This window comes from Fonsecaea erecta (genome assembly GCF_001651985.1).
Source record: "Fonsecaea erecta strain CBS 125763 chromosome Unknown Scaff3, whole genome shotgun sequence".
Classification (NCBI taxonomy): Eukaryota; Fungi; Ascomycota; class Eurotiomycetes; order Chaetothyriales; family Herpotrichiellaceae; genus Fonsecaea; species Fonsecaea erecta.
Genome location: NW_017387246.1, coordinates 1,174,965 through 1,202,392, shown reverse-complemented (window position 1 = coordinate 1,202,392; position 27,428 = coordinate 1,174,965). Strand labels below are relative to the sequence as shown.

The following is a 27,428-nucleotide window of genomic DNA, read 5'->3' as shown; positions in this document are numbered from 1 at the left end:
TCAAATTTATTGGGAGACTATCACCAGTCGAAACTCGATCAATCATTTCTGAAGTCGATCTAATTCCTCTCTGGCTCTTGTGACAGCATCCTCAGCCTGGCGTCGACTCTGCACTTCGACTTCATCCTCTACCACTTGACTGGCAGTGTCCACTAGTTCCTCCATCCTGCCCACGATTCGCTGAATGACAGTCCTGCCCTCATCGTACAAGCTGTGTTCCAGTGCCTTTGTAGCCTTAAACCAGTCTCCCTGCATCCGCCACAAGGCGTAAGCTGTACCTAACGCGGCTATTGTGCCAGCTTCATACATGCTGCCTGGTGTGATGGAAAGGTAGGTCAGAGCCGAGAGACCGCCAGACAGACCTGTGATCGAGAGGGTTTTGAGCACAATCTGCTGAGCCGTGCTGGTGAGATCTGCAATTGCACGTTGCATTTGCTCGGAACGAGTCCTAGATATCGATGAAGACAAAGGTATGGGTTGAGGGACAGGGGCCATCTCGACCTCAGCGGTCCCTGTGGGGTTGACCAGGACTGCCTCCAGAGGGGGGTCGGTCGCAATGGTGGCTTGCGCCTGCAGTACTGGCGTGGGCTCTGTAAGATGATCTTGTTTTTCCTTGGACATGGTCAGGCTTCCATGCTGTGGCAGTGAAGGCAAAGCATCCATCGGCGAGATGCCCGCCTGAGACAGCCGACCGGAAAGTTCATAGACTGCGCGCTCAGTACGAGGAAGCCATGCGTTTGTAACGAGGTCCGTAATGATAAGTCCAACATCATCCACACGCCAGAACAGCTTGTACCAAGCCAACTTGCGCCAATTGTGCGAGTTCCATGCTGATGCGAGCCCGGATTGGAGCTCTTGGTGGGCGCTTCGAGAGAATCCTTCGATTGCGTCCTCGAGATTGGCCCGCGTGGCATGGCTCAGGCTTCGAGCCGCATTCGATCGAGCTTCCAAGGACGCTTGAACTTGCAAATTGGTCATTGCAGTCGTCAGTAATGAGGAAATCAGGGCCTTCACAGTTGCTGGGATGGGTCCTTCAGATCTTGCAGCTGAGGCCAATGTGAGCCAGCCTGACAATATCGGCATACCCGAATCGACCCATTTGTGCTCGTATTCAGTTGCTTCCCCAATAGATCTTCGAATCGCTGCCAGCCCCTCCTCTGCTTTGGCGGCGTCTACGACCAAGACTTGTCCTTGGGTTTGGTCCTTGAACTCTCTCAGATCAACGGCCAAACTCACAGATTCCCGATCTTCCCGGGCTGTAAAATTGGTAGACGCCAATAGCTCTGCAGCTAGCATGAGCCCGTCCAGTCCTTTTGTGACAAGCAGACTGCTATGCACTGGTTGGCTGATGGTCGTTTGTCGTCCAGTTGCAGCGGTGGGCGTCCCAATCGACGGTGACAAGAATGCATCTGATGTGACTGTTTGCGCCCCTTGCAATAGCTCGCCATTTCGGGGCCCGCTGATACTCGATACTAGTATCTCCATATTGTTTCGCTCGAGAACGTTCGATGGGACGTGAAGTACCGGAATGATGGTCTTCGGCTGAGGAAGATTTGGATTCGGAGCGCGTCCATAACGTATCAAGACGCCTCGACTGAAGTCCACGCTCCCAGCACTTTTTACCAACTCCCGCTCCCAGCTCCCTTCGTCTTCCAACGCGTCTGCAAGCAGTAGCCGGACCACTCTGCTTGCTGTATCTTGAACATTCAATCCCAGAACAGCCACCCTGGTCACTGGGGTCTCGGACTCGAGCCCTTGCAGGGCAAGTTGGAGTCGACTGAGATTTACCTGCGCCGCCGCCTTCTTTCGCACGTCAAGAAGGGATTCGTAGAGAGGTTTATACCGCGGAGGGACGGGCTTTTGCGCGTTCACGGCGGTCGTGGAGATGAGCGTTGCGGTTGAAGTTGAAGTTGAGGCATGCCGCCGACTGCTGTTTCTGCTCCTGGAGCCGGAGCCGGTGGGAGCTGTCCTTCGTAGAGGTTTGCTCATGCGCCATGCTGTACAAGATGGGCAAAAGAAGAAGCTGTCAAGGAAGGCCTCGATTTGCTGGCCCGGATAGGGTCCACGGGAGCCCTTCATAGTGTGCTCAGACTCTTACGGACTGTTTCTCTCCGCGACATTGACGTGATGCAAGGACAATTGAATTGAGAAATGTATTGGTAGCTGCTCGCTGCATCTCCAAGCCTGCGACCAACAAGCCGAAGTTTTGCCGCAGATACAATCCACGAGACGCGCTCCGTTGTGTCCATCTTTGACCACTCCCTTGTCTCTCACAAAAGGGACAAAGTACTGTCTGGGTCATTCTCCGTCTCAAAACACGGTCAAGTATATGATGCCAATCGACCTGCATACGCCAAAGAAGCTAGTATGGCTTCTACGACCACCATAAACACCTGGCTGGAAGAGCTTTTGCTCTCTTTCGGTTCACCATCTGCAACAACCGACGTACCTAGAAACAAAGACAGTTTCATCCGCACCGTCAAGCACCACAGCTATGGCCGGACCAACCAGTTTGCCGTCGATGAAAAGCTTACCGGACTGGAAGAAAAACTCCAAGTCTACAACCTCGACGACGTGGCCGCGGAGCTTTTCTCGCGACGTGCGGAGCTAAAGAGAGACCACGATGACAAAAAGTGGTTGCCCGATGTTCTGGATTTTCTCCTTCATCTTTCTCATGACCCGGTACAACATAGCCGGATTGAGAATCTAGAGAAGTTGAAACCACGAACAGAGACCCCTCCCATCCTGACATGGGAGGAGATCGATGCGGACGATCCCATCGACCGCCAGGATGAGATATGGAGGCTTCCGAAGTATTCTGATTCCAGCTCTGACGAGGACGAATTTGTCACTATAACTACACCGCCCTCGCCAATCGCTGTGAAGCATCATCTTAGGAAGGAAAAGAACGTCGAGAGGCTGTTTGAAACGCCGGTGGCGCAAGAGTCAGCGATGCTAGAAGCAGTACAATTCTGGCATAGACCGGGACCTTTTGTTCCGGTCACAGAGACTCAAGCGATAAGGGAGGTACTGTTTATGCTCACAGGAATGCCAACCTCCATCTTCACCATTACCAACCATGGCGTCCGTCCCAATGCGCGATACTGCCTGGCCCATCTGGGGCGGACAACCTCGGGGTCCTTGCTGGAGGAGGCAGCTCGACTGGGTGCAAAGATTAATTTCGTTCGCCAGTGGTTGCGAATCCCCCAGAATCCGGCCGTCATGCAATTCATTCAAAGCGCAATCAGTGATATCATGACGAGTTTTGAAATGATCATATCCGAACAACACGCCACTATCTTACGCCGATCTTCGCCAACGGGTGTGGTCAGCCTGCTTCAAACACTGCAGATGATTGAGAGAGCAAGCAATTCATTAAAGGCTGTCAGCGCCATCGTGCCCGATTTCGTATCGAATGACCATATCTGCGCTCTGAACACCATCTACAGCCATTTGGACACAGCGTACAGTTGCTCGAACTCTGTCGAGGTGGAGACTTTCCTCCCGATTTTCCTCTCTGCCCTGACTCTATATTCGAAACCTATAGACGCATGGTTGGTCACCGGCAGGATCGAGTCCACGGAACCATTTTTTGTATTTGAGAACGACAGCAAGACACGAGTGGCGAGCACTTTGTGGCATGATTGGTTTACCCTGGCTGCCGCAAAAGACAACCTGATCCCAATATTCCTGGAGAAATTTGCCGAAAAGATCTTCACAATTGGCAAAACTGCTGCCTTTCTGCACCATCTTGGACAAGCCACCCCAGATAGCTGTAACAGGGATCTCGGAATCGCAGCCGCGGCTATGGAGACAGCCCATCTGATACTGAGCTCTCCATTACCCTTCTCCGCGACATTTGAAATGATCCTGAATCGACATCTCTCCGCTCTACTCGACACCTCCACGACTGCTCTTAGGCAGATTCTGGAGACCAGCTGCGGCCTGACAAGATTCCTCGACGCACTCGACTATCTCTATCTTGCCAAAGAGGGTGTCCTCCTTGATGGTATTGAAAGCAAGATGTTCGACCGGATAGATCGCTGCTTGGAGATGTGGAACGACCGTTTCCTGCTTTCTGATCTCCTAGCTGAAGCGTTCCAGGACTCTGAATGTGTGGATGTCGATGCAATCACCGTCCAAGCCCAGTACACCTCTTCTCGGAGCATGGAAAATCGACGCCGCTCCGTCAAGATCCTGGCTGCCGTATCCATCTCTTACCACGTCAGTTGGCCAATTGCAAATATCATCCTCCCCAACGCCATGACGTCCTATCAACGTGTTGCTCTAATACTGAATCAAGTCCGCCGGGCGAGGTCCTTGCTCGAGAGCCGAGCGTACTTCTTCGTTCAACATATGCCTTTACCCTTTGACAGCCTCGACGAACAAAGGCTTGCACGACTGATATATTGGCAGCTGTCCCATTTTGCGAACACCCTCTATAGCCATCTGACAAGCTGCACGGTCCAGACCTTTACAAGAAGTATGCGCGAACTGTTGCATAGCTCCTCAACCAGAAGCCTTGACGACATGATAGCAATTCATACCCACTACGTCGAAGCGTTGGAGCATGCATGTCTCAGCAGCAGACGAATCAAACCTTTACGCGATGCACTCGTTACAATTCTCGACCTATCCATTCGATTCACGGATCTCGTAACCTCGCCTTCAACTCATCTCGATGTGCGGCCGACATCCGCAGATGCGCATGGAGATTTCGAGGCGAGCAGTTTCATCTCGGCGCGCAGCCAGAGAAGACGCCGAGGTAGGAGACAAGGTGCCGATGATTCCTCTTCAGAGGACGATGACACGAGCATGGGAGAGGGATATTCCACATTCATCCTCGAGCAAGACACCTCGCTCATCCAGGAGATCATCAAAGTGAGAGACATCTTCCGGAAACACGCCAAGTTCTTGATCGCCGGTTTGAGAGCCGTGGCGAGAAGTTCAAGTTCAAGGTCAGCACAGGGACAGGTACAGGTACGGCAAGGATGGGAGGTGGGCGAGAATTTTGAGCTGTTGGCCGACTCTCTAGAAGGAGTCTTCCCTCTGAACAAAAGGGCTGCCTTTTGATTTTGGGTACCCAGTGAATCGAATCCGAGCCACTGGGCAAAGACGGTCGCGCTAGGGGTATTTCATCGACTCTACTATCCAAATCCGCTTTTCCATGTCCCATTTCCTTTTGTTTTGCTCCTGTTTTTTTACAATCCTTTCGTGGTCATCGTACGATGCCTTTCCTGTCTTTCATCGTCCCTGATGGATCGTGATGGTAGCAGTTTGAGAGAGACTAGGACGTCCTCCTCCACTTCGTCTCTTCCGCCTCTCCTACGCCAGCGGCATCCTCGTCTCCTCGTTCTGTATCCTGCCTTGGCCGAACAGTGCCAGCACCGGGGCCCAAGGGGTCGTCGCTTGCAGCTGCCGCTCCGTCGCCGTCGTCCTCATCTGGCTCGGCCTGGTCATCACCGCCAATCCAGTTCCCCTCCTCGTCGAAAAACTCGTGCATATTCTCCGCCGTGATCCAGCCGCCACTGCCCGGCATCGCAGGCGGGAGGCCGCCGTCCGAGCTGCCGGGGAAGGCCAGCCCCGCGCGAAACAAACGGCTCCCACCACCGTCTTCGCCGTCGTCGTCTTCCACGGGGTCGGGATGCAGATTGGAGCAGGCGGAAAGGGCGTTGAACATGGCCACCACGGGCGTCTGTTCGGGCTTGTCTTCCCCTTCAAGACCGTCGTGAGTGGTCCCAGAGACGACTTGCGGCGGGGCAGAGGCGGTTGGGATCACGGTGACAGATATCGAATCGGGGTCAGTGTCTTCGTCTTGCGCACCGCTCTCCGGCGAGGGAAATGAGATTATCTGCATGTATAGACCTTGTTGCTCGCCGGGCGAGGGTTGCGGGAGAGATTGGATCGCGTGGAGGGAGATGGAGGGGTACGGGATCGAGAGGCCTGCATTCGCATCGTTGGAGTAGAGGAAGAGTTTGCTGTTCCGGCGTCAGTTTCCCATTTGTCCCGAGATCTCGGTTGTCCAACTCACTCGGAAGTCACCCATACATCCACGTTGTCGACAACTTTTTGCTGTCCCCTCATCTCAAAATCTCCATTGGCTTCGGTGCCGTTCGCATGATGAGGCTGCTGAGGTTGCGCTTCGGAACTGGGATGTTCTAGCAATGGCGCAAATGCTGGCACGGAGCGGGCTTCATGTTCCAGGACGACCAGCTTGCTGCGGTCACTGTAGTAATGGAGGACTGGTGGGCCGGAATAGAACGAGGCGGGCGTCGCAGACTGATGCTCGATTAGAGGTACGAAGGACGAGGCCTTCGGCGGCTCACGGAGGATCTCCATGGTGCACAGTTGGTGCAGAGAGAGTTGTGGATGTCGTCGGTGCGGTCTGTACTCCCTCAAGGTACCAGCTGGGTTGGAAAGGCCTGTGGCCGGAAATTTTCGTGGTGGTGCCTGAATTGTGAAATGACATTGTGTCTGCGGAAATACCGGGGTAAACGCCTCGTCTCGCCTAGATGAGTGGATCCCGTGACCGCGTACACGAACATTTCAAAGATTCGATTTCAACGCTTTTGCTTCTTTATTTTCCCTTTTCATCCTATCTCACCATTTTCCTGGGCGTGACTATCTGGAGCATAGAAGAGTTCCTGTATCATGGCCGATGGCTAACAGTCGCCGTCCACTATGGCCGTCGCAAAGCCCGTGCGATTCCTAGGGGCACTGTCCGTGGTGTTGGTCTTCTTCGTCATTTATCAGTACTTGCGCCCGGTCCCAACGATCAACCCCCCCGGCACCGTGGTCGGCAATGGCGACAAGATCGAGACCTGGGAACAAGATCCTCTGCTAGAGCGTGTGTATGACCACCCCGGATCCATGCGACAAACGCTAACATGTACCTGCAGCGATTGGCGAGCCGCCCGAACCGTTATGGCGACACACTGACCACGACTATGCCCCCGAGAGCCCCAACTCGGCGCGCATTAATGCCACCCTCCTATCTCTCGTCCGCAATGAAGAACTTGCCGAACTCCTTCCGACCATGAGACAGCTCGAAGAGACGTGGAACTCCAAATTCAACTATCCCTGGACATTCTTCAACGATGTCCCATTCACTGAGGAATTCAAACAGGCCACACAGGCTGTCACAAAGGCCAAATGTGCCTACCATGTCATTCCGAAAGAGCATTGGGAAATGCCGTCCTGGGTGAGCCAGGAACTTTATGAAGAGTCGGCGAAGATCTTGAAAGAGAACGATGTTCAGTACGCCGGGATGATATCATATCACAAGATGTGTCGATGGAACAGCGGCATGTTCTACCGCCATCCGGCCCTCGAGCATACCCAATACTATTGGCGCGTGGAGCCCAAGGTCAAATTCTTCTGCCAGGTCGACTACGACGTGTTCCGGTACATGCAGGACCACAACAAGACCTATGGCTTCAACATCAATCTGTTTGACTCGCCAGAATCTATCCCATCCTTGTGGCCAGAGACTATCAAGTTTCTGGCTGCCCACCCCGAATATCTCCACAAGAACAACGCCATGGCATGGCTGGTGGACAATACCCGCAGACCGGAAAACAACATCAAGGCCCATGGGTACAGCACCTGTCACTTCTGGTCCAATTTTGAGATCGCCGACCTGTCATTCTGGAGGAGTCAGGTCTATGAGGACTATTTCACCCACCTGGACCGGACGGGTGGCTTCTTTTATGAGAGATGGGGTGATGCCCCTGTCCACAGCATTGCATTGGGGCTTTTTGAGGATGCCAGCAAAATTCACTGGTAAGGCAATCCCAACTTCTAGTGAGATATCGAAAACACAGACTGACAGGGGACAGGTTCAAGGATATCGGATACAACCATATCCCATTCTACAACTGCCCCAACTCACCCAAATGTAGTGGGTGTACGCCCGGACAGTTTTATGGCGGCGAACCGTGGTTGCAACGTGAAGATTGTCGACCGTTATGGTTCAAATATGTTGGAATGGGATGAACGACAGGAGCCTGATTATCTTGGATCACACACAATCAGATAAACGAGGCTTTCAGCACGTATTTGTATTTGGGACGCCACCCCTGCACAGACGTGGAGGTCTCGTGAGCTTGGACCTGCTTCTGCACCAGGCATGATGGATTTGGTGGTCTGCAAGATGCACTCTAGGCAGAACGTATTAGCTGGTCTAGATTCCCCAACCATGTTGACATGCACGTTGAGATCCTTCGTTCGGGATCCTGTTGCTGTATCGAGACGTTCGCCTGGGTGCCGAACGGAGGACACCTCCGTTACCGGCGGTATTCCCTTGACTCTTGATTAGCGTGACGGAAGCAGACATAGTTAAGGCGCGTGGCGTCGAGGCTTCGGGGGGGATCGCCTCAAGGGCCAAGGGCTAGGGAGGCCAAGGCTCACCTGGAACCCGGGGGCAGCTCGGCGACCCGATCGCCTATACGAGCCCCCCAAAGTATTGACTGACATCTGGCACACGGGCACATTCCGTGGGGAAGGCTCTCCCTCCCCCAATGCCAACCACCCACACTTCTCCCTTCCTCTACCCATCTCCTCCACCCTTTCCCCGGTGGGTGGCGTTCCAAGGAACAAAGAGAATACGGGGCATGATATGCAAGACCTCGAGATTGCCCTCTCTTCTCCAATACTTGCGCTACGGTCCCTGTTTCTGCCGACGGAAGTACCGCTACTCCGTCAAACCCCATGCACTGATCACCGCTCAATGTCCGGTTCGGCAGTCACATTTGGTGTTGCCCATCGAGAACCTAGTAAACACCACGTCGATCCCCTGTCCTTGACTCAGCGATAGCCCTTTCCTGGATTTGCTCTCCGAACGGACGGGGCGTGCGACGCTGCCCCCCAGGTCGGCTTCCTGTCCAGTAAGTCGACTGGAAAAAAGAACAGACATGTCGAAGGGTCCAATGCGACCTCGCTTCTGCGGGGCGAACAGGCTCGTGGGTTGCTCACGGCATGGCATGGGATCACTGCCGCAATGCATGAAGCGAAAGTTCGTCGGGCAGATCGACTACCACGCGCCTGGGTCAAGCAAGGTAAGCTCGACGCATCCAAATAAAAAGGTCAAGGGTTCCCCATATGTGAAGCTGCCGCTGCTGTTGCTGGACTTTTTCTTCCTCCTCAGCCCCCGTTCATCCTTGTTCCCCTCCTCCAGCTGCTTTGCTCAAGTTCCTTGGGGTTCCCTCTCCCCTCTTCAGCCTGGCGAGCATGGATTCCAAAGAGATCAGCGAGAAGCCTATCACGGGCGTCACCCCGCCGGACGCTGTGCGGTTGGCTTCGTCCAAAACGTCGACCAGCGACGAGAAGCCCACCGTCACCACAGCCGAAGAGATATCTTCGGAGAAACACAACGATATCAATGCCCATTACGACCCTGCTGCCGCCCCTCGGTATACCAAGGAAGAGGAAGATGCTGTCATCCGCAAGCTTGACTGGCACCTGATGCCTCTCATTTTTGTCCTGTACTCCCTGTCCGTCCTAGACCGCTCCAACCTGGGCAATGCCAGGATTTCCGGAATGGAGAAAGACATTGATCTCAGTGGAAATCGATATGACTGGCTGGGAACTGCGTTTTACATCAGCTGTAAGTTCTCCCGCTGCCTCTGGCATTTAGACGGCCGCACTGGCAACCCCACGAGTTCGTTCCACTGCTTCCGACGCCGTTCTCATGTATTGTTACACAGACATCCTCTCGCAATGGACCCAAATGGGCTGGAAAGCATTTCCTCCCCACGCCTGGGTTGCCTTTGTCGTTTTTGGCTGGGGGGTGGTTTCCACCCTGCAAGCAGCATGTACATCGTGGGCCGGCGTGATGGTCTGCCGAGTCATTCTCGCCATCTTTGAAGCGGCCTATGGTCCTGGTGTTCCACTGTACCTCTCATTCTTCTACCCGCGCGAGAAGCTAGGTCTGCGAACCGGGATCTTCCTGAGTGGCTCTGCCGCCGCCAACGCCTACGGAAGTGCCCTCGCGTACGGCATTGCACAAGCCAGAGGTAAACTTGCACCGTGGCGCATTCTCTTCATTGTTGAGGGTGCTCCGACCTGTGTGCTGGCTCTCGTGGCGTGGTTCTGGCTGCCGGACTCCCCCGCCCACTGCAAGTTCCTGACAGATAGAGACAAAGAAATCGCGGTGGATTTGTCCTTGAGACAGCCTGGAGACAGGACCGGGAAGAAAGGACTGCAGTGGAAACAGGTACTGGGCGGGTTGATGGATTATCGATGTGAGTTTTCTTCCTCTTCTCCTTTTCGTGCGCTTTCCCGTTGCTCACTGGTCCTATTTGGACCCGAGTCACCCACCCTTCGCTTCATTTTTGAGGACTGTTCAACTGGAAAGCCCCTGTTCAGGTCGTGAAGCCTGAAGGGTGACTCGGTCAAGCAAAAGGCAAATATCCCGTTGTTCTCATGGGATTCTGAAAGCCATGTGATCCCCGTTACCCACCCGTCATGACTCTGAAGAAGAGACGGAGGAAAAGTTTCCGAGACTGACAATTCATGTTCACAGCCTACCTTCCTCCTCTGATGTACTTCGGGTGCAACGTCTGCTTCGCCTCTCTCCCACTCTTCGTGCCCACCATCATCAGCGAGATGGGCGCCTTCTCGACCATCCAGTCCAACGGGCTCTCCGCACCGCCGTACGTGTTCTGCTTCCTCGCGATCTGCGGCACAGCCTATGTCTCGGACCGCGTGAACCTGCGCGGCATCTTCGTCACCGTGCCGGCGCTGATCGCGGCGGTCGGGTACATCATTTTGGGCACGACGTCCGGGGTCGGGCCGCGGTACTTCGGCTTGTTCCTGGCGGTGCTCATCTTCGTGTCGGTGGCCATGGTGCTGACGTGGGTCGGCAACACGCACGCCACAGACAGCAAGCGCGCCGTAGCGTTGGCCATCCTCGCCACGGGCGGCCAGTGCGGGCCCGTGCTGGGCACCAACATCTTCCCCAAGAGCGACGCCCCCTACTACCGCAAGGGCATGTGGATCTCGTGCGGCGCCTGCCTGATCGTCGTGGTCACCAGCCTCATGCAGACAGGCCTGCTGATCCAGGCGAACCGCAAGCGCGACAAGAAGTACGGCCGCGACCGCGAGACCGTGCACCTCGAGGAGCCCGGCCAGTTCGGCGACGACAAGCAGTTTAGATACATGGTTTAAGCCGAGGCAGCAGAGCACCTGCAGGTGGGGAGGTGGCGAAGAAGAGATCGACGTTGTGATGAATGTGCGGATGGACGGATGAAACTTGACGAGGAAGACCTCCTGTGTCGTCGTCACTGGACTGGTGTTGGGAGAGAGCACATAGACTAGTGACCCGGAGAGAGAGAGAGAGTTGGGAAAGCCATTTTTCTTACATTAAGTGGTCGAGCAAGCACCCATTTGGAGAGACCGGAGGATTTCCACAGCTGTAGTTACCCTACCTCTGAGAGAGAACCTTCTTGTCCACGAGGCTGAAAATGAAACCCTCTTCCACCCCCAAGCAGTCTATTTATGCATCTATCTCCACGTTGAGAAGAAAAGAGAGAGATAGAGACCCAAAGAATGCATGGAGAAAGAGAGAGAAGAAGAAAAAGGAACGTGACGTGCATACAGGCTCGAGTAAACCCCTGGGTATAAAGGGGAATGGGGGAACAATGCAATGCTCTGCCATCTATCTTTCCATGCCATGAATTGAGTAGAGTAAAGAAAAGGAAAGGAGAGGAAATCAATCAGTCAGTTCTGTCTCATGCTCATGTCTCTCTCTTTGACATTGGATTCTTTCCCCCCGCCCCCCTCCCAAGACATAAGCTGTGTGGTGTGTGCGTGTTAATATTTTGATATAGCACGTATAGCCATTGAAATTCTGGCCCCCTTCCCCTTCCCCCACCTCCCTACAACAAGTAGCGCAATTGGCTGGAAACCAATCAGCCTCGCCCAACATAGTTGTATATCTACAAGTAAGCACTTGTGGTATGTATGTATGTATGTATGTATGTCTGTATGTATGTAGGTAGGTAGGTATCTGTAGCGGTGGCGTACCAGAGATCTGTAACAACATTCCGGGCACGGACGTAAACACACATACACGCATACAGAGGGGGAAGGGAACATGCTTGCCAGTCGGTCATACTATGTAGCACGCCAGGAAGTCACCGCCTCACCACCGCTGGGGAAACCAGGGCTTTCCTTTTCCCTTTCCCTTCCCTTTTCCTTACCAAAAATCCGACCAGGACATACAGTACGTGACTCGGTTGGCATCTCCTGCTTTCCTTACAGACCGCAGGGGAAAAAATAATGGAAAACATGCCAGGATTGATGAGGTCCTTTTTTACAACCATACGTGAGGATGTCCCCTGTGAAGTATAACGTCCAATTATGTCACCACCCGATCGTGCTGATACACTCCCCGCCTCTCTCGCTCAGCACTAAATCCCACCAACTCCAGCCCGGGAAAAAAACACCCCCGGGACATGCTATATGGGGTATCATGAAAGCAGCCAAGTCAAATCATTTCAAATCAAGAAACATCCAACCCAACCCATGGCACGGACACACACTTCCGCCGGGATCCCAGTTCCGTCAGCTCCCAATATCCTGCAGGAAGTCGGGTACAACGTAGGCCAGGATGTCAACGCCAGAGACCGTCCCAAGGCGGTATCCAGTGGCACCATAACAGCCGGATGACCGGACGGATCATACCTTGTTGCAAGGCGGTAGGCGGAACAGGCGATGTGATAAACAACACATCCATCAAAAACCCTCCTGCCCCCAACACTCATGACGTTTCCAGCCTGCGAATCTCACTCTGCATCACCGCAACCAAGCTTTCAGCCGCCGCCTCAATCTTGCTCTTCTCCACATGGGTCAGTTGTCCGAGCACCCACGCACTCACATCATCTTTCTCTCTCGATAACGGACGCCCGATCCCGATGCCGATTTTGATGAACCTGTCGCCCATGGCCGGCAACAACCCGGCGGATTTCAAGGAAGACTGCACTGATTTGATCCCGTTATGGCCCTTGGGTGAAGACTCCCCCCTCCGCAACTTAATCGTGCCAGAGGACGATTCAAGCTCATCATGCAAGACGACCAGGGCTGTCACGGTGTCGTCAGATGCAGGGTACAGATTGTTAAATTGTTTCCACGCCTTTAACGTGCCCTGCCCAGAAACATTCATCATGCTTCCGCTTTGCCAGAGAGTGTATTCATCGCGACCGACGTCGGCGCCCGAGCTGACAAGACCGGAGCCAAGCAACTTTGATTTTGCGAGAGGCGGAAGACGTAAGTGTGAAGCAAGATGTTTCAAGAGGATGTGTCCCGCCGAATGCCGTGTTGAATGATACGGGGGAGGGTTGCCCAGAGAGGCAATAAGAAGGCGGACCGAGCGCATCGGCAGCTGCAGGGATGGAATCTTGGGCTTGCGAATGCGCAGCGGAGACGGGACAACAGGTGAGAGAGCAGCGGTCGGCGGAGGAGAATGGGGTGTTATGGGCTCGACGGGACGTCTCTTGATAACATTCTGTTTCAGAGGCGGATGTTGAGAGTGGAACTGCGGTTCTGGCTGCGACTGCTCGGAGTGGTCGACAGGCTCAGGCCAGAATAGATCTCCGGTCGGATCGTGGTAGTGATGGTATGAGGCGTGGGAGTTCGGAGGATCGTGCTCCGCCTGCGGCGTGCTCCTGTCAGCCATGACTTCCCCTTTCACTTCCATCGAGACTCAAGATCCTTCGTCACAAACAAGAGAGAGATACTGACCTCGTTGTAAATGAATGACGGGGAGTTGGCCCTTTTGTTTGACGGATGCTCCTTTGTGTGAGTCAATGGACAAAAAAGGCTCGAAGGTATGACAAAGACGTGGGTTTGGAAATCAAAGAGTGAGTCGAGCCCGTCTGCGTCATTTTTCAGCGCAAAGCTCGATTGGGTTTAGGCCCGCCAAGAAAAATGACTCGTGCTGTCTGTCCGTCCGTTTCGGGATCGTGGCACGTGCCCTACCCGGTATCGACGACGAGTCCATTGTGGCCGGTTTTGAGGGCCAGAGCTCTGAAGGTGAAAGCGACAGGCTTGTTCGTTGCACTAGGCTCTCTTGTCGTGCTCCATGAGATTGGTGGGGCGTCGACCTGAATTTCAGGCTTCCTGGACTGATAAGCCACGGATCCTTCGCCTATCGCGGGCCAGGGCGCGAGTGGCGAAATGCTCTGGAGTTGCTTTTGATGGTTCAACCCTCTCTGGGGTTCGCCTAGGATCGCCCATCACACCCCCTCATACCGCCGCTGCGTTACATTCGGGACCGTAATCTCTTCATCGTCCAAGGGGTACAGGCGATCCAAGGTCCAGTCCGTGTTGGCGGCTGGTGGTGGTCTGCGAATAGAGCCGGCACTACTGGTGCTGGTCGATGCCGTGTTGGCTTCCACAGTGACCTCCTTTTCTTTGGCCAAATCACCATGTGTCCAGGGGCTGGGCGTGTCCTCTTTTGTCCGGTGGAGTTTGAGGCGAGGCCATGAAGGCGTCCTCGCGTCTCCATCAGCGTGACTCGGTTGTCGCGATTGCGGTTGACTCTCGAGGGCGATTGCTCCCAGGCTGTATCCATGGAGTTCTCTAGGTTGTCCTGCCTGCATATGGCCAGTGGTCGAATCTCCAAAGAAGGATCGCAAATTAAACACCCTTCGAATCAGAGCCCAACTGTAAGGCATGTTGGAGACAATCATTGCCGTGCTGGCTTCTCGACAATACCAGTACACCCATTCAGAACTAAAGGGGTGGGTGAAACTGAGGCGCTTACTCAGAATCGCACAGAGCATCGTAAACAGTCCCAGGCTGAACGGGAACACCAGCAGAATCTTCTTCTTGAGTCCCAGATGGGCCTTGACAAAGAGGGGGAGAGGAATTGACAGGATGAGAACATCGCTGCTGAGGTTGAATACCAGGTTCATGATAAGATGGTGCAAGGCGGTGGTGCACTGCACATTGGTGGTCGGAGTCTGCCAATAGTCGTGGAACGGTCGACACCAGACGCCGAAATAGCATATCTCCATGACGATGTAGGTGACGGCGACATATGTGGCGGCGATTTTGACCACCAAGCCTTGCTTGAGATTCTGAGTGAGGCGCCAGTAGAGGAGAAGGAGGCAACACTTGGTTCCCCTGAAGACTTCTGTCAGGTTGCGCTGGCAAGGGGGGTCAAAGAGAGGGTGATTACCATTGCACAGCACACATGCACTGTTCAACGAGGAGGACAGTCTTGGATCCCCAGGTCCGGCGGGAGATTTCTTGAGGTGTCAAGACGACGGGGTAGGCCGGGTCGATGAGATTCGTCGAGACATTCAGGTCAATGTTGAGGAACACGATCAGAATAGTATATAGACACTGTAATGGTTGGATCCATTTAGTCCACATGGAAAAGGTCGTTGCGCGGCACCAGGCGACAGACTTACGGTCAGGAACATCATCAGGTAGTCCTCAATCTGGAGTCGTAGCAAAGATCTGAATAGTAGCAGGCGCGACACCCTGAACAGTGCATTGTTGTTAGCCGACGGCATGCCATTGTTGGCGGCAACGGCGTCTCACGTACATGCGCGAGAGAACCATACATATGGTCACGGAATACCATATCCATGATTCCACCACAAAGGCAGTCATCGTTGTTGGCTGTCTCTCTCGTGTGCCCTCGGCGCCCGAGACAAAGTTGCGATGACGAAATGGGGCGCAAATGGAAGTTTACCAAAAGGGCAGATCAAGTCGTGCGGTCGAGTCTTCTGGCCAAGTCGGCATCTTTGTAGAAGGTATGAGACTCGCAAGCAAATGCAGGCTCTTTCAAGTCGAGCGAGGACAAGGCGTTTGCCAGAGAGAAAAGGAGTGGTTTGACCAACATAAAGATATCATGCGGGCGAAGGGGATAGCAAAGTGATAAGAAAACGCCCTGGGGGACTTCGCTTCACTTGAGAGAAGAAAAGTCACGGGCTTTAGCGAGAGGCGAGGCGACCAGACTAGTGATAAGGTCGCCGGGGAGGTGGGTAGGTGAACTCGAGACCAGGAGCTGTAACCCGGATTTGACGAGAGAGGCAAAAGGAACGCCCATGCTTGCCTGAGCGTCATCGGGATCTCGTCCATCAACCTCAGCAAAGGGTTTCTTCAGGTTGGACTAACGGGGCGCCGGTCCAACCGGGAAAGCCACTTTCCTTGTTGGATGATGAAGCTGGGCAGTGATTTGCGTGGGATGGACACGAGAGGGGGGACCAACAGAGGGATCCCCGTCACCGCCGTCAAACCTTCAGGCGGATTTTCTGCAGAATGAACGGGCCTCGACTTTAAAATACGAGTTCTCAGTGTTGGAGTGGAGAGGCGGCACCACGGCACCACAGGAACAAGTGTCCCCCACGATAGCCAACGGGGTGTTCGAGTAACGAGTAATGGGTAACGAGTAGAGCAGACAAGGAAGGGCCTGGTGAGCCCTGGTTGAATTTTCTGCGGGGAACCGCGAGTTGAAGACATAGAAACAATCGGTGAATGGGTGACGGTGTACTGACTCGTAGACACAAGAATGCGAGCTCCCGGGGGCTTATGGGAGCTCGAGATAAGCATAGGCGTTTGAGCCCCTGTAAAATGCCCAGTGAGCCCTAGACTTCGAGTCAAGACTCTAAGTCACCCCCTTCCTCCGCCCCCCGAATTGGCGCCCGTTGGCACCCGTTGGACGCCTAGAACGATAGAAACCCTGCGAAACTCTGTTGCTGTAAGCCACGCGATAAAGACTTTACTGCCCCTTCCCCATATCGATATCAACAGGTGCAGTAACTCGCCGTCAAAGCCCACCTTCAACGCTCTCCGTCTAGCCCGCGTGTTGCCATTACCGTTGTCGTTCCAGAACGATAAAGCGGTTGACGCAATCAACTGCTTCGCTTCTGTCACACCGTTGACATCCATAAGCCTGCCACACCAGCGTGGTCAAAAGTATCAGCACCAAGTATATGCTGGCCCTCTCTTCGTATTTCGTGTCCGTCTTGGTCAAGAATCAATTTTCTATTATCAATATAAGCTTGATTAAGTGTTTCTTTGTCGTGTATGTCCAGCTCCGGGGTATCATCTCTATGTTCTCGTCATCTGCCGTTCAGGAAAAAAACTCCCATAGGCAATCCTGCTTTCAAAGGAGCGATATGCAACCCTCCCGTAATGAATGTGTGTTCCTTTCCTTCCGTTATGGCCCTGTTTTGCTTTTTTGTAAGACCTCCCGTTGAACTCCTGAACCCGTCCGAAAATGCCAAATGAATGGATGGAGCGTCGTGCTTTCCCTCAGCCACCCCCAGCTCCTAGATTCTTATTAGCCCCCGCCTGCATCTTGCGCATCGCTTCACGATGCAGCTCTTGCATATCTGGCCGTCTCATAACCTGATCCATCACCAACTGTTTCCGTTGTTGCACGTTTCGTTGATAATCCTCCATCAGTCTCCGATTCTCTTTCTCCGCCTTCATTTGAGCATGTCCTGCTTCCGCCATCGCTCCATTGATGCCCGTGCTCGCAGCCCGGTGTTGTTGTGATAGCCGCCATTCCGCCAGCAGAGACTCCCGTTTCTGTGCGTCGCTGCGGTGGTCCCGCTGAGTCGGTTGGTGCGAATTGTATGATTCAAGTCGAGTCCCGATGGAAATACCTGCCCTGTTACTGTTTTGGCTCAACGGCCGCACCATTTGAGGCAGGTCGTACATGCTGGCTGAGGGTGGGGTGGCACTTCCGTAGGCTGTATGCGGCCGTGTTCCACTGTCGCTCCGATGTGGCATCTGGTGTGGGGACGACATGCGCCGACTCGCTCTCTTGGGGTTTGTGAATTCCATTGGGGCATCTTCGTCGATTGGTGTCGAGACCAGTGAGTTTTGCAATGTCGGGTTAAGAGAGTTCCGGCCACCCCGGCTGTTGGAGTGTCTCAACGATTGTGTCGACGCCGACCGTGATGGCTGTCTGCCTGTGCTGCGACGGCGCTCTTGATCCGAGACAGAGCGCTGGGTGGACGGCGGCTTGGAGACAATGCCCACACCGGCCCCGCCCGCTTTCACCGTTGGTGGTAATGTGGCTGCTGGTGGCACTTCGACAGGAGGCTCTGCGGGAATCTTCTCCGGTGCTGCCGTAACAGCTGCCAACTGGGTTGGCAATTCGTCGTCAACGCCCTCAATGGTCTCCGGCTCGTCATAGATCGGTTCTTCAGCCAAGGTAATATGCTTTGCCCATTCGTTGGTCCGATATGATAACACAACGCTCGACAGCTGGCTAGGAACTTGAGCAAGAGCGGTCTTGGTCAGAGTATCTGCGCTGGAGTTGGTAGTGTCGGACGACTGCGAGGGAGACTTCTTCAGGTCCCCCGTCTCCGTCTTCGTCTCGCTGCCCTCGCGTTTCAGGCCGTCGTCCAAGCTAGGAGCACCTTTAGCAGAGAACCCATCCTGGTCAACGAGTAGGCGTTCGAGCTGCAAGTTCCCACCAACAATCGACCCTTGAGTACCTTGCACGTCGACGGAGGCATCCCCCAGGCCCTCTGATAGCTTTGGGGCCACGGGCGAGATGACGATTTCCGGCGCCAATGTCAGGTCTTGGTCGAGGTCAACGTCCAAAGCACTCACATCCAGCTCTTCGTTGTCCACATCCATGGTCGCCGCGGCTGAAGAAGCCCTACTCTGAGGTCTTTCGCCGTCGATCAGATGCTCTTGCGACTCAGAGCCACCGTTACCATAGTTCACGCTCAAGTGTTTCGACCGATGAGGAAGCGACGCCTGAGCACCTCGTTTAGGTTTGGAAGACCCACCGAGTGTGCCTGACTGATCAATGAAGGCATCTGCGTTGGGGTTTATATCTTTCGAAGCGCGGCGAGTGCTCCGAGTTGCAGAAGAACCGCCACTGTCTTTCCGCGCTGTCCCAGGCGGAGTCTGGGAATTTTCCAAGGCTTGAAGAGCTTTCTGGCGTTCCTTGCTAGCGACAGCATCCACATCCTCTTCCACCTCTTCAATAACGTCGACCGTCAACGTGCTTTGCCGCTTGTTTTTCGATCCGTATGTCGAAGAGACTCTCTTGGGCCCAAAAGCGTTCATTTCCACGCTCTCGGAAGAACTCGAATCGGGTGCCTGCTCTAGGGCGACAACCGACACGGTCGAATATCGTTTTTCCGGATGAGCATCCTGCCACAAGACAGTGTTGCGTTTGCTAGCAAGTCGATCACCATACTGCTTTTCCCATTCAGACTTTTCGCGCTCGTTCTGTCGCTGGAGATGGCGACCCAAAGCGGCTTCCACGGCCTCTCGCTGTCTGAAATCCTCTTCGTCAAGCTCGCCTTTCTCCCTCTGCTTAGACCTGACCACCTTCCAGAGCTTAAGCTGCGATAGAACTCCGATGATGGTGCAGATCACAATCACGGCTATTTCGACCCGTATCCCTTTTGTGAGTGGAAAGGTGGTGGTGTTCAAGGGGAACAGGTCGTCATTGAGGTCCCAGATATAAAACCAGAACTCCTTCAAGCCGGCTCTGGTGAAGCAATCGATGCCCAAAGTGAAAGCAGTCGCTCCACTAAATGAAATGGATCCAATGAGTGCGTAAGGGCGAGTATAGCTGGTCCAGGACAGTGCCCAGAAAAACACACAAAAAATCCCGATAAACGCCCCCTTTCCGCCTGCGCTGGTGATTACACCACCGGCTCGCAAGGTCAGCAACCACATGCTAAAGCAGAACCCGCCCAAGAGACAAGCAAAACCTTCGGTGACTTCTTTGAATACCAAAGCGCCACCTCCGAACACCGCGCCGGTCATGAAAATGGCCACGAAAAAGCCTCCTTGAACAGCATTTGTCACCGGCGGGTTCATCACATAGTCGACCAGTGCCGTTGTCGCTATACTCGCCAGGAATGCGCAGGACAAAAAGATCTGTACCCATCTGGTCTTGACACCAATCAAAGCATAAGTCGCCCCCAGAACGATCAGCATCACCCCAGCAATCCCGAATGCCGGGGTCAGTCGAGGGTGAATCGGCAGCGCATCGGATGCTTTCTCGGTCGAGCTTGTTGTTGAGTTACTGGAAGGAGTGATAGAGGCGGTGTGGACGGCCGTGCTCGCACTGGAGGGATGCTTCGTGGAGGACAAGGACGTACCCGAGGGCGAGCTCCTGGTCGAAGTCGTCGATACTGGACCAGACTGCTGGGCACCCTGCGTTGAAGTCGGTGCAGATGAGGTCGCCGTGCTGCTTACCGAGGCAGAAGCATCTGTTGAAGCACTGGGATCATTGCTCGTAATAGAGGGAAAGGCCGTGTCGGTGCCATCCTGTCGCTTCTGAATATCTGCTCCAGGTTGGCCGTAAACTCCTGAGACCAATGCCCATCCCAGTACCGTCCAGGGCAGAAGTTTGAAAAGACGCATATCGTTCTGCTGACTCGAAGGGAGGAACTGAGCTGCGCAATGCACTCTCGCCGGACACAGAGGATCTCAGCTCCTCAAGAATCTCTTTGTCGGTGTCCACTTCCACGTCAACCGGTGCGGCTCCTGGGGCGAAGATGCTGAGTTACCATTGACGTGGCGTTGGATCGGAGAATATCTGGGTTCAGCCAACGAGCTCGTTGTAGCAAACACAGCAGCAAGGAGAAAAAGTAAGACACTGCCAACGTTGAACACTCCTCCCCACCTGGCAACAGCGACACTTCTGTTAGGATAAAAGAAAAATTGGAAGAGCTTAGGCGGAGACTCAAAGGCCTTGAAGCTGGGGACAAGGCGGGCTAAGAGCAAAATTGCCCATGATCCAGCAAGCCACATGCTCGCATGAGCGAACATTTCGGGACGAGAGGGGCTCTTGACCGTCCAAATCGTCATCAAAGAAGCAAGCCAGAATGAGCAGAATGGAAACGTGCCAGCTAGCTCCTGTGGAGAGGAGCCGCTAAGGGGGCACATTGTCGCCTGGGGTGAGCGGCGACATGGATTCGAAGACCGGGAAATTATGCGTTAGAATCAGGGCTGGAGCTGCCTTACCAAGATCGGTGGGTTTTGACGTCCATTGCGGAGTACGGCCCAGAGCCACGTTACGTGTTCGCCGGAAACTTGAGCCTATCTCATGGACGACAGTGACTCGTCGACGACGACTTTGTCCACGAAGGATGAGGTCGACCTGCATGGTCCTGCGGTGAGGTTCCAGGCCGGTGTCTAGGATCCATGACGGACGACGTGACGCTTTGGAGCTTGAGAGGCCAATCCGGTAAACCGGATCGACAAAACAAGAAACAGCGGGAAAGGATGTAACCTAGCTGGGCGCCGGCAGGACTGGGGGTCGACCCAGGCCGAGATTGGGTGGAAAATGAGTGCCACAACTCGGACAATGGCCCCTCCCATCCTGGTTCATTGGTAGATGATTTTCCGGGGGGATTGGTGGACAGCTCTTTTAAATTGACGCCCCCTTCCAGCCTTTTTTCAGCTGGCTTTTTTGAGCTGCACGCCACGTCAAGGGAAACAAAAAGAGGCAGCCGGCATCATGCGCCCTCTCGTTTTCTCCGTCCATTCAACAGGGTTCGTTAAGGGTCTGAGGCGGCTGGCCAGGGGTCCGGGGCACAGGTTCCGGACGGACTTTGTCAAAAAAGGCTGTGCGGCATGTTAGCCATGTCTCAGTTGACTTTTTGCGTAAAGGGTCCCAGCTCTGCGTGCTGACTTGGTGTTCTCGAAGAAATCACGTCTGCCACCGCATCTCGCTTCCCACGAAACTATGCTGTGAATGCGTGATATTGTCGAGCTATCGATAAAAGAATGACAAAGATTGGAGCGTGACCATGATCTCGCGGGGGAAGGAAGCGAGGCAAACGAGATTTAAGGCGGGCGGGCGCTTTGAGTTGCGACGCTGAGCCGCCGCCCTTTTTCCTTGTTTCCAGCCTGCGGAAAGTTTGTACTCGGTACCTGTAAACGCAGACGGCGAGACGGTGAACGGGTAACGGAGTTGGGAAAACGTGATAACGGCCCCCAACCACGTGAGCGTCGGAACTCGGACACTTGGACGCCTTGATCCCCGGCTTGGCAAACCTCGCTGACACGTGATCCACCACAGTGGGGGCTGCTGTTAGCATTAAGGAGGCTGTCAGACACCCGAATGCTCGTGTCTCTGCCTTCTGAATACCTCGTATACACCTCATATTATGAAGGAAAATGTCAAAAGGGTGATCCTGAGTATTGCGTTTGAGCTCACAGTGTAAAATCCTTTACCTCACTACTACAAAAACCCCTTTCCCGTCAGTCATGCTGCTGACTTCGACGTCGGCTCGCCACGTAAAATGGCCGCCGACGAGGCTGGGAGCGAGAACGCCACGAAAAGAAAGACGACATGGAAAACTCCGAGACGGATGAAATTGTCTGGCCCAATATCACTCCGCATTATGTTACACAGTCACAGGGGACGAGCCCCGTTACTCCCCTGCTAGGACTACTCCGTTGCATCCTTGTTGTACATTGTCCTCCGTGAAATCGAACAGGTTCATCATACATGACGAACGGCTGATGGCTGGTTTGCCTGCCGTTGAATCAGCACCCTCCACTAACTACGAGGTACCTCGTACTTGAGACTTATCACCTCCGGCATGCCTACACTTCCTGTTGTGATATCAGTGATTTCCCACCCTGCTTTGCGAAACGCGGTGTGCTCATGGGATCTGTCGTTTGTGGGGTTCACAAACGTCGAAGTCGTCGGTGATCCTTATCCATATGATTGGCATCACGCTTGCGCGTTTTCTGGCGCTGCTGAGCATCGTTCGACCACCAATGCAGCAGCGACAGCCAGGCCAGCGAGGTGACCAGGTACCGCAGCCGGGTGGGCTCGTCTTGCGCGAGCTGGTCGATGTCCGTGTCCTCGGGCGGCATGTCCTCCGGCGCTGGAGGACGGGTGTGAAAAGAACTCGTCGGCGGTGCAAAGATCTTGAGGAGCCTCTTCGGCCCCCGGTAGTCTTGCTGCGTGGCGGACGGCTGCAGTTCCGTGGGGAGTGACGGCTCGTCGTCCGGATCGCGTGACTTTTCGAGCACCTTGTACGCCAGCCGCACGAAGCTGAAGCAGCCGATGATCAGTGGGATTAGCTGGAATGGGAAGAAGACCCGACCATCAGGGCCCAGAACTTCCTTCACATGGTTGTGGTTGAGGGTACACTCCACCAGGATCATCGACCACAGGATCGAGAGGAAGTTGCCGATTCGGAGAAAGTAGAAGATCCAGCGGAGTCTAGTGCCAAAGAAGAGTCAGCAAGGTAGCCCCGAGAGCTGGAAGGCTGGTTTTTGAGAGATTTACTCTCTCTGGCAGAGGCCTGTAGCGTAATGAAGTCGAGTGCTCGTTCTCCATTTCCCCTGCCCGGCTAGACCGACCGCATTTTCGATCCTCGCGTAGAGAGCCAGTGGAGAAGCGAGCTGCATGACGCCGAAGTATATGATGCGGCCGATGCAGACGATAATGTAGAAGATCCTCACTCCTCCGTCGGCACGGACTTTGGCGAACACGAAAGTATAGACGGTCTTGCATGGGCCGATATCCACATTGATGGCCGTAGTGTCCGCCTGGACACCGAAAAGGCAGAACCGCGGGCCATACACCGCCACCGCCAGCGAGAGCAGGAGTCTGAGGTGCGTGCCGCAGCCGCCAAAGTGTCCGATTCCCTTGGGGCTTCTCATATAATGACAAGTGCGGTATCCTCAAAGGCTCAGCACCGAAAAGACGGTTCCCCCCGGCAGGTGCATCAAGATCACGACGTCCAACTATCAACACTTTTGTGATCGTTGCACCAGCAGCAGCAGCAACCTAAAGCAAGTGAACCCGCTGTTTCTTGCACCCATGCTGGATATCAGAATATGTTATCGCAGAAATGACCAAGGCCTACCTGGTGAAGAAGGGGTGTTTAGACTTTTAATACATTGGCAAGCAACTCGCGGTGAATGCTTCGACGAGGCGCACAACAGCCAGGCCCAGAAGAGACAAGAAACACATGTGCTAGTAGACGATGTGTAAACCAAGCAGCAGAATGTGTTGGTTTGCTCAAAGTCAGACCTTGGCAAAGAAGAGCTTTGTTGCACAGATGGCATGTGCCGATTTGCTCTCCGCCCCGGGCTCGTTGACTCAGGCCGGTATCCTCAAAGTATAACGGAATGAATGTTGCACGAGGACGTCATGGCTCTAGCATCGAGCTGCCAACGAGGTCGATGATCTGCATGAGGCTGGTTGTTGCAAATTGGTCGAGGGCATAGCAACCTGGAAGCTGGTCCTACAGAGTCAGGCTTTCGTTCCCTAGCGTTTTCCCTTCGCGTCTTTACCACGTCGAGGGAACGTCCTGCATCAAGGCCCGAGCCTCCAGAACAGTGGTCTAATGACCGTGCTTCGCTTGTTCACGGAAGTGGGACAAGATTGACTGACTCGTTCCAGTCCAGCTCCGGCTCGCCGTTGCCAAAACTTCTTGATCATAGCAACTGTGAGGTATCGTAGAAAGATCGTCTTCCCCTGGCCATCAAGCTGATCAACATCCAGTAGTGGTAGAATAGTTTTCGTGCTATGCTCAGGCTCAACTGCGAGGGCGCGGAGACGTGTCAAGGCCTGATGCTTGAATCTCGATTGCCGGATGCTGCACATTCGCACGCCGATCGAGCATCAACAAGAGGCATCGGAGATCAAATACCGTTCCTCAGGCATCTGTCTCAGTCCCCTCAAGTAACACGTTTAGGAAGGGACAGAATACGGAGCACGAAATTTAATGCTGCAAAAGAGGAGTGAGGAAGGAAAATATGCGATAGTGTAGCAGTTGTACTCCATCCTTAAGCGACAAAGAAAAGCGCTACCAGGTAATGGGCAGCCGATGTGCCCAATAGAATCTATCTATGGTAGAGTTGCGAGAGAGTAAGTCACCTTCTTCCAATGTAAATACTTCTCTCCCGCCTACCACAGCTCCCTCTATCAAAATACTACGTTGCGAGTAGCCTCACTTTGTCGATAGAAGAATCCATTAACTAGACGCAATTCCATATATAATATCTCTACAAGGGTATAGGTAACTAGGACGTCCTCAGAAACCGGACGAAGTGCAGCCTAGGGTGAGTTCAAAGGCAATTTACATGATTACCATTAATCTCAGAATTCCAGATTTTGTGATTCGACCTACTACGCCTTCTCTGGTTGTATTTTATCACACTTCCCGCCTGGCGAGATGCCTGCTGTCGTTCAACCACCAACCTCTTCAACTCAGTTGGAGGAAGATGGGTGCTTTCGCACAACCGTGTGCTTGATAATATCACCTTCCCACATGTGCGGCTCCCATTCGCCAATGCCATACTTCTCAGGAGCTTTCCGTACACCTCGCCCACCTCCACCGATAATGAGGTTGCCTGGGCGATAACTCGGGTCGGCTTGCATACGCCTGATGACAGATATGTGGATTTGCGCATCATCTGGAATATCCCGCGTTTCCCCCATGGGCAGTGGCCTTTATTCATAGTCAGTGAACTTGCGAAAACTTTGCGAACATTGCAACGTACCAGCGAATAGCTTTCCACTTCCCATCTTGTAAATCCATTCTGCGAAACGGGAGATATTCCATCAGTTTCCAGAAAGAAACGGTGCCACGCGGCAAGCCGCCATTGAACTTCAGACAATCGTGGATAGTTGAATTGGTGTAGCAATGTTCTAGGTTCTGCTGGAAGGCTGTGCGTGTCGTGGTGTCCTCGACCCTCTCGCCAAATTCGTCGACTGCATGGGGCGAGCATCCTAATCGAGTCATTTTTCTGCAACAAATCAGCCTTTTGGTCGACAAAGGTATTGGAAAGATCGAGAGTGTACCCAGGGTCAAATTTCAGTCCCGCATTCTCGGCCTCATGCACCATCCACACCAACGGCGTGTGGCTGAGCATCCAGTGCTCTTTATCTCCCTTTTCCCAGCCTCCGCCAATATCCCCGTGACCACCTGCGAACCAGACCTCTTGCACATCTTGCGAACGTTTTGGCTGTGACCATCGACGCCTGGCTTGTTTTCGTGGCGACTTCGCCCTCTCTCGGAGATGCTCAGTAGATGGGGAATGCATAGGAGCCGCAAGGCTCTCGGCAGAGCTTTGTGATGCAAGCTGGGCTGCTGGTACTGAGAGTTGACCACCAGATGAGCCCGTCACAGTAATCTGCGGACCTTCTTGCAAGGCAGATTGACCTTCGTTTTCATCTGCATGGGCCTTCTCATTCATTTGTTGGAGATCCGACTCGTAGCGATGGATCTTGCGGTGCACCTGGTTCTCTGATTCAGTCTGTGCACCGCTGATCAGATCTTGACGGAACTTGGCCCGCCTTTCGTCAATGGACACGGCATGCCTTATCACCTTGGCCGACGAACGAGCAGTATAGGGGAATTTGCTCCGTTGCATCCAAGCCGACTCGAACCTTGGCACCGAGTTCACCGTGTCGAACAAGCCAAGGAACCGAATTCGACGAACTGGCCTGCTGCTGTCGCGGGTGTCAGACAGGTAAAGGGTCGTCCAGATGTGGTCGAAGACGACTTACAATGTTTCCCTGAATCCGCGCATGAATTCATACTGCTCCTCCTCTCTTTTTTTGGCCCGGTCACTGCCGTCATTCTTTCTGGCAGCCCATTTGGCGTAGGTTTTCCAAGCAAACCGGATGAGTTCTTCGTTGCCAGCCGCTAACAGACCAATATGGTCTAGCATTTCGGCAAGGAAACGGGCCGTGTAGGCTCCCCGACTGAAACCAAAAAAGTACAAGTCATCCTCGCAGCTGTAGTAGCGCATGAGGAACTTGTAACCACCCATTACGTGATCTGCAAAAGACGTGCCAACCGCCTCATCTTTGGTTTTCAGGTACCAAGATCGTATCCGGCCCAGTGAGGAGGTAGTTTGAATCTGGTTAGTGAGCATTTGCGCGCTTCCAAGAGAGACTTCGTTCCACGCACCGTGTGAGAACTGACGTATGTGCCAATGCCTGGCTGGTAAAAGGTGTACATGTTTACATCAGAGCGGTCGAGCATGCGGTAGAGTTTGAGGATGTTGCTGTCTGTGTCCTTCCCGCTGAACTTGTTGCCGGTGCCCTGAGAAATTGTCAACGAACGCCATCACGTTCTGGACCTCGGGAGACGAACATCAAAGCACAGGACGAAGACATTCTTCTGTCGTGCTTGGTTTGGATCTGGAACGGCCATCGAGCGCAATACCCCTAAGCACCTGTCTGCAAAGGATAATTAAAGATATTGGCTGAGTCGAAGACTGCAGCGATGAAGAATATGTAACTGGAGGCAAGTCTAAGTAGATGAAAGCGCAAATTAATGAGATCAGGATTATGGAGCGCTGCTGTCAACCTGGGTCCATGCACGTTGATTGCTCGCGTAGCACTTTCCACACATCAAAGTCGCACATAGCAGAAGTCCGGGCCTCTTCGTGATGGCAGGGACCATCTTCGATATTGATTCGGCACAGAAGCTTGACACTTCAACAAG

The 27,428-nt window shown here is 53.8% G+C and overlaps 10 protein-coding genes across 10 annotated transcripts; 3 read left to right on the top strand and 7 right to left on the bottom strand.

Moving 5' to 3' along the window:
• Positions 1-42: 42 nt before the first annotated feature.
• Positions 43-2,079, bottom strand: AYL99_03675 (hypothetical protein; the record flags this gene model as incomplete). Its single annotated transcript, XM_018835189.1, has 1 exon — positions 43-2,079. One exon carries the CDS (start codon positions 2,077-2,079, stop codon positions 43-45), a length of 2,037 nt encoding a protein of 678 aa, XP_018694839.1.
• Positions 2,080-2,367: 288 nt separating this feature from the next.
• Positions 2,368-5,073, top strand: AYL99_03674 (hypothetical protein; the record flags this gene model as incomplete). The annotated part of the gene is made up of 1 exon (XM_018835188.1): positions 2,368-5,073. One exon carries the CDS (start codon positions 2,368-2,370, stop codon positions 5,071-5,073), a length of 2,706 nt encoding a protein of 901 aa, XP_018694838.1.
• Positions 5,074-5,287: 214 nt separating this feature from the next.
• Positions 5,288-6,339, bottom strand: AYL99_03673 (hypothetical protein; the record flags this gene model as incomplete). The annotated part of the gene is made up of 2 exons (XM_018835187.1): positions 5,288-5,978; positions 6,032-6,339. 2 exons carry the CDS (start codon positions 6,337-6,339, stop codon positions 5,288-5,290), a joined length of 999 nt encoding a protein of 332 aa, XP_018694837.1.
• A 342-nt stretch (positions 6,340-6,681) lies between these two features.
• Positions 6,682-7,995, top strand: AYL99_03672 (hypothetical protein; the record flags this gene model as incomplete). The annotated part of the gene is made up of 3 exons (XM_018835186.1): positions 6,682-6,847; positions 6,900-7,782; positions 7,839-7,995. The coding sequence occupies 3 exons, from the start codon at positions 6,682-6,684 to the stop codon at positions 7,993-7,995; spliced, it is 1,206 nt and encodes a 401-aa protein (XP_018694836.1).
• Positions 7,996-9,228: 1,233 nt separating this feature from the next.
• Positions 9,229-11,166, top strand: AYL99_03671 (hypothetical protein; the record flags this gene model as incomplete). The annotated part of the gene is made up of 3 exons (XM_018835185.1): positions 9,229-9,604; positions 9,705-10,241; positions 10,523-11,166. 3 exons carry the CDS (start codon positions 9,229-9,231, stop codon positions 11,164-11,166), a joined length of 1,557 nt encoding a protein of 518 aa, XP_018694835.1.
• Positions 11,167-12,760: 1,594 nt separating this feature from the next.
• On the bottom strand, positions 12,761-13,675 carry AYL99_03670 (hypothetical protein; the record flags this gene model as incomplete). The annotated part of the gene is made up of 1 exon (XM_018835184.1): positions 12,761-13,675. The coding sequence occupies one exon, from the start codon at positions 13,673-13,675 to the stop codon at positions 12,761-12,763; it is 915 nt and encodes a 304-aa protein (XP_018694834.1).
• A 559-nt stretch (positions 13,676-14,234) lies between these two features.
• On the bottom strand, positions 14,235-15,621 carry AYL99_03669 (hypothetical protein; the record flags this gene model as incomplete). Its single annotated transcript, XM_018835183.1, has 4 exons — positions 14,235-15,126; positions 15,182-15,348; positions 15,417-15,489; positions 15,554-15,621. The coding sequence occupies 4 exons, from the start codon at positions 15,619-15,621 to the stop codon at positions 14,235-14,237; spliced, it is 1,200 nt and encodes a 399-aa protein (XP_018694833.1).
• Positions 15,622-17,268: 1,647 nt separating this feature from the next.
• AYL99_03668 (hypothetical protein) lies at positions 17,269-20,361 on the bottom strand (the record flags this gene model as incomplete). The annotated part of the gene is made up of 1 exon (XM_018835182.1): positions 17,269-20,361. The coding sequence occupies one exon, from the start codon at positions 20,359-20,361 to the stop codon at positions 17,269-17,271; it is 3,093 nt and encodes a 1,030-aa protein (XP_018694832.1).
• Positions 20,362-22,638: 2,277 nt separating this feature from the next.
• On the bottom strand, positions 22,639-23,625 carry AYL99_03667 (hypothetical protein; the record flags this gene model as incomplete). Its single annotated transcript, XM_018835181.1, has 2 exons — positions 22,639-23,182; positions 23,249-23,625. The coding sequence occupies 2 exons, from the start codon at positions 23,623-23,625 to the stop codon at positions 22,639-22,641; spliced, it is 921 nt and encodes a 306-aa protein (XP_018694831.1).
• A 1,555-nt stretch (positions 23,626-25,180) lies between these two features.
• Positions 25,181-27,134, bottom strand: AYL99_03666 (hypothetical protein; the record flags this gene model as incomplete). Its single annotated transcript, XM_018835180.1, has 6 exons — positions 25,181-25,421; positions 25,474-25,719; positions 25,775-26,425; positions 26,483-26,838; positions 26,889-27,023; positions 27,075-27,134. The coding sequence occupies 6 exons, from the start codon at positions 27,132-27,134 to the stop codon at positions 25,181-25,183; spliced, it is 1,689 nt and encodes a 562-aa protein (XP_018694830.1).
• Positions 27,135-27,428: the final 294 nt, after the last annotated feature.